Source organism: Dermacentor variabilis, chromosome 2 (genome assembly GCF_050947875.1).
Source record: "Dermacentor variabilis isolate Ectoservices chromosome 2, ASM5094787v1, whole genome shotgun sequence".
Lineage (NCBI taxonomy): Eukaryota > Metazoa > Arthropoda > Arachnida > Ixodida > Ixodidae > Dermacentor > Dermacentor variabilis.
In genome coordinates, this window is record NC_134569.1 from 68632165 (window position 1) to 68642111 (window position 9947).

Genomic DNA, 9947 nt, shown 5'->3' on the forward strand with positions numbered 1-9947 from the left:
CTTAATCTACCAGAGAAGAAGGGGAACTGAGGGGCTAGATTTTGTTAAGCATGACCACATAAAGCCAACAGACAATGAAGCAAAGGTAGGTATGCGGGAAATTAACTGCGGCTTAAATTGGAATGTAGAAAATATTGAAGAAAAGGGAAGTGAAAGTGTACGAAAAGCTTCATTGTCATTGGCTTATGTGGTCATAATTAACAAAATCGAGCCCCTCAGTTCGTCTTCTTCACTCGCTTATTCATTGTGAGAGTCTTGAATCTGGCAGCCTTGATGTCATTAGGTAGCATGTGAGGGTTTATTAGCCACCTGCCTGCTCTCCTAAGATCACGTGTTGCATGACGCCATAGGGCAAAAAGAAAATGTTCCACATCCGCCCAGCTTGGCGTTGAGTGGCACTGGCTGACACTCCTATCGCTAGATCTAGTAAAACATAAGTACCTAAGTTAGTGGACGAATTGATAGCTGCCGCCGTAGCACGATTCGTATAGGGCAGCTCACGAGTAATCCGGAGGTCGTGGGTTCGGCTCCCACTAGCGAGGAGTTACCTTTACGTCCACTTTCATTTCCCTTTTCTTCATTGTTTTCTACATTTCAATTTAAAGCACTGCTAATTTCTCCGATGCTTTGCTTGGCTTCATTGCCTGTTGGCTTTACGTGGTTATGACTGAGTTTAACATTTAATGAAGAAGATATCTTTAATGCCGTCTTCAGTGCCATTTGTTTGATTGCCAACCAACCACTGTTGCCGCATTTTAATTCGCGTGCAGTGCAATAACTATTGCGTACTTAGGTGCACGTTGAGCTAACTGATATCTTTAAGTATAACCCTTAGTTCTCTTCTCAGAGCAACACTGTGCTGTTTTGGAGGTAAACTCCGCGTAGTCATACGGTACTGAACAATATACAAATGTGAAGCAATAATGACAGCAGTGCAGGGACGCACTTTTCCTGGGAGCCGTGACGGACGTCCGTGTTTTCTCCAAAGCATTTCCGACTTGCTTTCAAGATAGCCGACGATTATGGGAAGGTACGTTACCCTGGAGCTGCGTGTGTCAAACGGTGCCGCAGTATGAGTAGGCTCATTACGCCGCGTGTTTTGTAGACTTGCGTAACACGTATGGCACAGTGAAAGCGATACCACGGCATGCTCGACACACGTGCAGGAGAACTGCGGAAGCATTTTGCCATCGTGGCTGCTTGCTTCAGAGCATTTCCGTCTAAGATAGCTCGCTTCTCTGCAGTGATCACCTCCGACGACAACTGCATGGTGATTTTCAACTTGTTTTTTGCTTAAAAGACATAAGTACGAAATGAAGGCAGGACTAGACGCGAAAGAGTGTGATTCGCAAGTAAGTTGGTTTGTTACTTGTTTCATACAACCTAACAAGTATCTCAGCAACTAGCACTGCTGATTTTTTTAAACGACTTACACATCAAACAGGTCACTCTCTTCCGTCTTGTCTCTATGTCCTGTAAATCTTTAAAAAGAATGCAAACCGGCTTTCCTTTTGGATTGTAACAAGGCAGTTTTCTTATATAAACCTTTGTTAATTGTTATTACAGTTGCGAAGCTGTTGGTGGTTAAATCAAAGCGTTCGCATGCGAAATAGCAATAGGCGTCACATGTTATTGCTTATGCTTCCCCGTATAACAAAGGATTGTCTGGCAATTTATAGAAATTTCGTTGTCTCTCCATGCCTCTGTCACTTCCGGCAGCACCTTCACTGTTGAAGTTATATTTTTAAGAATGTTACTTGTGTCACTTAGTCTTTGTATTCTGCTTATCATCTCTCGCGCGTGCTTTGAATCAAGCGCAGTAATTGCGCTTTTCCTTTGGCAGATCTCAGGCATTAACTTTCTTTTGTAAGCGCCAAAGCTTGACACGGCGGAACGAACTTCCTTACTTCGATTGAGCACTTATCTTTTCTAACTTCAAGACTTATAATCACGTTCGATTTTCTTTCTGTTGGGTGTAACTCCCCGCGAACAATTACGTTTGCCTCGCAGTCACCGCTTGTTTTAATTTCTGCAGCGAGCAGAGGCTGGAATTCTCATTAGCCGCAGTTGTAAGAATTGCGACATCAGTTCCTGCCATCTATTATGGTCTCATTGTCGTGGGCAACATGAAGATTGTGCCATTTCAATGTTCCGTTCGCTTTAGTATTTGTTGTCCAATATATATGTCATTGTCACGCTGCAATTAGTTCGTTATTATGAGTAAATGTAGGCTTATTTTCTTGAGTTTTTGCAATAGTGTTTCTGTAATGGTATTATATTAGGAACACGAATATTTGCAGTTTTATGTCCCGTATTCACAATTTGTCAGAAATTACAATGAGGAGTAATGTGCCCGGCTCTCTTTATGCGAACAGACAAAAGTTTGCGCGAGAAATGAAGCTCTAAAAAAAAAGGAAAACATTGTGAGCTTATTCTTAATGTTCGAGTGAGTTACAAATGTAAAATTATTAAAATAACAGGAAACTATTCTACGCACGGTATAACTATCACAATAAAAAATCTAGATTGCTGCATAAATAGCTAGGGGGAAAATAATTCAGTCACGACCTACCTGAATACACTGCCTGCATTATATTTGATAAAAGCAGCCAATTAGTCTACAGTTGATGTACGAGGGTATTTATGTTCAGCGTGAGGTGAATCCACTTAACGGCGGACTGTTCCATATAATTTCCACTGGCTTTCAGTGTATTTTTTGTAAACTATATGGCATTAAAGCTAAAATAATAAAGCGAAAATCAACGCAATTCAGTGAGACACATATAGACTGATAAAATAGATGAGCTTCTGTTAGACATTTGCGATAAAAAAATAATATCTTTGTAAATAATGTGGAGTAGCACAGCTTCGCGTCGCGATAGGTATTCGCACTATACGTTATCCTAATGCAGTGTAGGCTGTTTCTGGGTTAGTTTACTACTAAGATAATCAATTGCAAGCTTTGTATGGATTCCTGGTATGGAGTATGAGTGTATTCAGCATTCAGCATATGAGTGCATTCAGCATATTCAGCATGTGTAATGTTATAAAGTAAACATTGCAGGGATATTTTATTCGAGCGCAAAGTAAGTGTATTACACTAATTCAAATGTTAGAAATGAGTTTCGATTTTTCTCAGTAATATTATGGCCACGGCTTGTACCTACGGCAACGTCTACCATTGTTCGACATTCAACTTTGGTCTCGTTTTTAGTCTGGGTTTCGGTGAAATTCACCGCAACTAGGAAGAACGTTGACAGTCATATGTGACCCCCCTCAGCACTTGACGCTGACTTTATATTGCGCCCACTTTCTTGTCGCCTCTTCTCTTTTTTTTAATAGTGCCATGCTAGCATTTGTTCTTTGTTTAATTTCTATAAAGGCGATATTGTAAAATCATACTCATCCACTGTATTTTCATTAGCCGTACACCACTGGCTGTGTTTTCTAGCCTCTGCCTGGAGCATCTGTGTTTATAAGAACTTGCCAAGGAAGAAAAAAAACATCAGCAAAGAGCTCACTCGAAACTACTGCCCCAAATGAAAGCAAGATCACTTAAACTTATAGTGCTAACATTGCAGCGGTTTTCTAGGCTTCTTATAGCTCCGCCAAGGTAAGTAATACATTCAAGTCAAATGCTTAACCTAACTACACTGTGCGAATGTTTAGTACACGCCTGAAAACGGCGTAGATTCACTCTTTACGTTACGATGCTTTATACACTTCCAACACTCTCGTTAACGAAAAACGTTTAGGAAAGTTGCACAACAAACATTTACTGGTTCCTCTTTCCGCTGGCGGAAGCACTTCTCGCATCAGCCAAACTCAACATTTTACTCAGGAAGCAATGTAAAGGCTGAATTTCTTAACATAAGCGAGAAAGAAGGAGAAAGCCATTGCAGCCAACCAACAGCCAGTATTTCTAATAGCGGCCGCAAAGCAGCCTAGAATTCCTCGCCTCCCCAGCGTAAGCCACACCGCAAAAACCAGTAGTGAATTTACTAAATTGTTTGAAAATGTCGCAACTAATACCACTAACCGGTGAAACGCCAGCGAGCGACACGCGAAACTCAACTACGTTATCACGTCTCCAGCGCGTTTCACCCCTCGCCTCTCCTCCGTTTTTCTCTTTTTTTTATATATAGCGCATCGCTGAGGAGCCTTGCGGATGATCCGAGACGGAAGTATTACCCTGACGAGACAAAGCAAGAAGTGTCTTTGTGGGCGTACCGTCGTATAGGTTGCGGCAAAAGTTCATAGCATCATTCCGTTTAAGAAGCCTACATGGAACCGTACGCATATACAAGATTTAGCCAGGTGCGCGGTCGATGCGTGCAAACTTCATCAGCCACGGACGTTTCCTTTCGCCATTTACGGGAACATTCTTACTGAACTCTTTAGCGTTGCTGGCCACCTGCGAGAAATCACTGCGAATCAAGACGACAAGATCATTCTCTCTCACGACCCCTTTTTCTTTTCCTCCATCCAGAAATGGGCATCCGTTGATCGCGTAACATCTGTCACTAATGTCGCCAGAATCCCGTCATCGTCTGAATGTCTTAGCGAGGGAGAGACGATCGGGGCCTTCCTTCTCATCGGCTCTATTGTTTCTCCATCGTTCACTCTTTTTATGTCGCTGCACTATGCTTCATCTCATCTCCCATGCGTCCACGCTCTTTCCTTTATGGCTCTCTATCCGTGCCAGCACGCGGGCTAGAAGTACGGATAGCTGGTGTTCCTTCATGCGAGTTTCCCGAGAATGATGTAGTACAAATACGCACGCTTCAAACTCCCCACCTATCTTTGCCATTGCAGCCTCCTAAATTAAAGCCACGAAGAGTAGCAGAAAAAAAAGGAAAAGAAAGACAGAAATAAAGTGCGGTCCTCATTTTTTTTCTTTCCCAAACAAGCATCATTTGCCATTCGGCAGCCGTAAATGACATCTGCGCACGCGATCGGGGCCACTGACTGTGAGATAAAAGTGAGTCGGAGCCAATGGTGGGTTGCATAATTTGCAATTACACTGCGGCTGCAGTCGTGGCTTGGGGCTTGCCACGGAGATTGTACAGTGTGCAGGCGAGTTGAGGAGAGACAGAGAAGAGTGAAAGGCTGATTAGGGGAAAGAATGAAAACTCTGATAAGGATGGAGAATAGCTGGCTAATGCTCATAAGCGTTCTTCCGTCCTCATTAAGTTCGCTCATTAAGACAACAGTCACTTTTTCCTCTCTGTCTTCTAGTTCTGCGTTTGACTTGTCGTGTCGCGTTTCTTTCTTTCGTATTTAATTTCTCAGCCAGAAAGTTATTGCTCCTGCTAATATCTTTTCACTGGTTAGTGTCAGTCGCGAAAGTCGAATGAGAAAAAGAAAAAGGCACCCAGGCTTTGGTCAAGCGAAGCGTATACGTCATTGGAATGAAGAACGGCATTGCGCATATGCCGAAAAAGTTTAATGCACCGCAGAGTCAGCAGACGCCTGCATACTCAGTTTCACTCGTTTCATGCAAGCGCCGCAAAGACCACCTTAGCGTCCCATGATGGAAGCTGGTATTAATTATTTATTCACTTATATTTACGTCAGACAGTTGTTTCGTTGCGTGTTTTTGAAATAATTACCTTACCATTACAGTCTGCTTAGTTAGAACCACAGGCATACCAATGTACATTTTACATGCCCTAATGGACGTGCCCAAAGAGTAGATGGAACATCTGCAGAAAAAGCACACACAGAAACAGAAAACTAAGAATGATGGATTGGTGTGCTACAGCGACGTATAGACTGGCTGCATGCTACTTCCGCTCAAAGCGGCAGTTAGCTCACTCATTTTTAACTGTTAATTTCTTCACTAAACGGATGGAGTAATTTGTCAAACAAATCGTTCTGCGGCTAACTTTTTCATCTATGTTCCCTCTACACGGCGGCAGGCAGCTTCTGCTCAGAAGGTATGCCGCCCCACTATAATTGTCATCAGTGTTAACGAGTAAGAAAAATTTTGATTGCGCACATGAAGGCCTAAATGAAAATAGGGAGAACAAATTCGCGATCTCGCACATTTTCTTTTAGCTCCCGTCTTGTTTTCAGTTTTGCCTTCTTGTTAAGCGAAATTTGGGACAGTGATTATTTTCAGAATTGTAGTCAGATGAAAGCTGTGGCTGTGCCCGAAATCAACTTCGAGAAAGGTATCTTGCCATTGCTTGCTTTTCATTCGCGCATTCAAGGCGTTACGACTTCAGAAAGCAGGTACGCGTATGAGCAAGTAGTTGGTTTACTGGTAGAGCCCTGCAATCGACGCGGGAAGCAACAAAATGACAGCCTGCACCCTTCAGTTATTCTTCAGTAGTGAAACTACGCGACTAAATTTTGTGCGCTAGCTAAGATGAGCCGCTCGATAGTATAGCTATTTTATATAGCAACAAAAAATTATATTAGGTGTTCACATCAGGATGTTTGCAGGCAAATACATGGAGTCAATTGACACAAGACATAAGTGTCGTGCACTCATGGTGATAAACAGCAATTCCGAATAAGTTTTAGTCATGAAGCTGTACCTCATATGTACACGTATTTAAAATACGAATCACTGGCTTTAATTATAAAGCAAACCATTAAATAAACGAATGAGCAAAGGACGGCAAAAATAATTATGTATACTGGCTACCGAAATATGCAGTGCAGATAAAATTTGGGAATTAAACGCAGTTCACTGCACAGGGGGGATGGATGGATCACGCCTGAACAAAATAAAGTACCACTTGAAGAGCAGATATGATCTGCCAAAATTCGCACATTGAAGGAAGTTTTAATAAATGAAGTATCATGCAACTTCCGGTAAGGATAAATTGGAACACTTGTTTCTCTTTGATCAAAGTTCGGCCAAAGACTCGGACTCGCCAAAGATAGAAGGGATAAAGCCAAAACCGGCTTAAACCAAGCTATAAGCACGCGGAGAGAGAGGAGGGGGATTAAATTTTGGTGTTTTACGTGCGAATACCACAATCGTATCGTGAGCCATGCCATAGTGGGGGATTGCGGATTAATTTTGACCACCTGAGGCTTTCAGACTTCGCTCTTCCTCTCATCTTTCTATTCGCCTTTTCCCATTCCCCAGCGTAGGGTATCTAACCAGACGCATTTCTGCTTAACATACCTGCCGTTTCTTGTTTTTTTCCTCCTCCTATGTTGGAGCACGCGTTTTCTTCAGGTGCCAATCATACAATCTTAAAGTTATCGCTCACTGCGCGCGACCCACGCTCACATAATACACACAGTAGCAGTAACTGATTTTGGCTCAGCTTGACCAACGGATGAATACGGTAGCCTCAAAAAAAAAAAAAAAAAAAAAAAATATGGCGTTGATTTCTGCGAGCGAGCTAACCAGTAAATTGATAAATCAGCAAGTATAGTGATTCTCGCCGATGGGAAGAAACATTAAAAATAACAGTAGTCGTGAACGCCATAAAGAAGAAATCGTGCGGATGACACACAAAAAGGAAATCGTAAGGTCAGCTTGTCCGAACAATTCCGTTGCGTATGCGAGTGGTAAGAAACGTCGAGCAGTGGTTAAATGTAAAAGAACAGGATGCCGGAAAGATTAGCAAGGTGGTAGAAAAAATGAGAAAAAAAAAACAAGCAGACACTACTCAATTTTACATAACACTCCTTTCTCTTCTTTCTATTTTTTTAGCAGCTTACTCTGCGGTACAGACGTGTACTTAAATAAAAGAGTGGAGGCCCTCTTGCTGTAGATGTTCCAATAGTGCCTTAGCGAATGTATCATGCCTAAGCCAACACATATAGCTGCCTTCTTGATCAGTTCGATAGCTTGGCGGCTGTAAGAGTATTTTCTCGGGGAGTCCTCGTCCTCCAAGGGCTGACGAATGTCCGCTGCAGAAGCCGGTGCAACGCACTTTTGGACTGGGGACGCCATGCCTACGTGCCCTAAGGTCAAATGCGGAGAAGAGCACTTATAAATTTTGGAATCCTCAACAAGTTTAAAGATTCACGCGTGATGATGAGAAGGACAGACTGCAGCAAGCCGTACCATGCTGCTCTGGAGCCGAGAGCGGCGGCTCTCAGTGTTCGCACCAGCCAGCTTGTTCTTGGTGAAATACCTGCTGAAAAATGCGCCCGATGCTGCCAATCTCGATTCAACCTCTTCTCACCACCTCCAATACCACGATCTGCCACATTTCCCTCCATTTGCTGTGTAATGTTCGAAACATACGTTGCATCCATTGTAATTATTCGCTATAGCCGAACAGGATTATTCGCATTATCCCATACAGCCTCATCGCTTCAGACAAGTACACAAAAACGAAAGAAAGAAAGAAAGGAAGAAAGAAAGAAAGAAAGAAAATCATAATGACATTATTATTTTGCTCAATTCGCTCCATAAAAGCACTTTTTTTAAGTACTCATCTCTGTTCTCGCACCCAATGTGCTAACACCTTTTCATTGCTAAGGCGCATTGTTCTGCACACTCTGGGAAATCTGAGCAGGAGACGGACGCCTTTAGCCCGTTTTCTAGCTTTTAAAGGTCGATCGCAGCAGAACATTAAAGTTGAATAATGATGAATCCGCCATGACCACCGCGCATTTTTTAATGCTGATAAACGCTTTGCGCAGAAAAAAAATTGGAGTCCATGTGAAAGCGGAAAACAACCTGCCTCACTAACTAGAAACAGTCAACTTCGCCACTCACCTGTGACCGCCTGGTACCGGGCGCCGACCTGTCGGGAGAAGCATCCAAGCAGCAGTACTACTCCAAACAGTGCGCCGCTCCTATGGCGTGGCCGCCGAGTCACCCACACACATCTATCACCGGCACCGCACATGCCGCCCTGTCGCTGTCTCGTCGTACGTCAGCGGCTAAAGCCGACCACGAAACAGAATTCCAGTTCAGGCCGCGGACCCCCGTGACACAAATTCGGGGACGCCCACTGCACCAACCTCACGGCGCAGGAGAGCAACAGCTGATTCAACAAGAGACGATACAGAAACAGTAATCGCAGGAGCAACAGCAGCAACAGAAATCCAATGTGTTCCACTGACCACGAAAACGGCGCGACGGCCAACCGACGAACACATCGGGAACGACTTCCGCGCCGGAATTCCGTTCAAGGCGAGTTCATAACTTCACCGGGAACTTGGTCAACACACACAGCTGGCCTCTGGGAATGACACCCCGGATGACGGTTAATTACTGCGGTGTCCCCCCGTTACAGAACACGAAGTCCCTCGAAATGTTCCGGTTTCTAAACGTAGCTTCCACAAGACCACAGCTGGTGTCGTCTAAGGCTTTCTAAATGACAGTGCGAGCCCCTCGGCCGTACTGCGGTGTCGCTGCCACGACCGCGCGCCTCTTGCGCTCAGATCCAGCGTATCCGGTGCGCACGGTACCAAAGAGATAGACAAGACAGTCAGGGCATTTCCGCGAGCTTGCGAACGGTTGTTGTTGAAGAGTCGAGTCACGGTGAGGGGCGACTCGCGCACGGCCGATCCGCGGCCAGGACACGTTCCCGTGCAGGAGCCGCTGCTTTGCGCCCCGAAGCGAGCGATGAGGGAGAAAGAAATCCTCGAGACAAGAACAAGAGGAGGAGCGGGACGAACGCACCAGCGCGGCCGGATCAGCGCGCGCTCCAGACAGCAACTCGCGGGCGAGCGCGAGCGCGGGTCCGCGGCTGCCTCAACCCCGGCTGCCGCCGCCGGCGGCGTTGACGACAGCGCGCGCCGCCCCAGCGCCCTCCAGGAGTGGTGTCGGGAACCAGAAAGAAAATGCAAGGAAGAAAGATGGGGGAACACAGCACTGGCCGTCGCTGTACCCAGCAGGGCTTGCTTTTGCAGCCTCTCATTTCTTCTTCATCCTTTGTGTTTTCTTTACTTCCCCCCCTTCTCCCCCCCCCCCTTTACTCCAGGGAAAGCGCTCGGGAGGGCTGGTTTCCGGTCCTGGC

The 9947-nt window shown here is 44.9% G+C and overlaps 1 protein-coding gene across 1 annotated transcript in view; it reads right to left on the minus strand.

Moving 5' to 3' along the window:
* LOC142570340 (synaptogenesis protein syg-2-like) overlaps positions 1 to 9627 on the minus strand; it is a 264644-nt gene extending 255017 nt beyond the window's left edge. Inside the window, exon 1 of the mRNA XM_075678727.1 lies at positions 8699 to 9627. Within this exon, the coding sequence (XP_075534842.1) occupies positions 8699 to 8831 (133 nt within the window). The 5' untranslated portion in view covers positions 8832 to 9627. The remainder of the gene's footprint in view (positions 1 to 8698) is intronic.
* Positions 9628 to 9947: the final 320 nt, after the last annotated feature.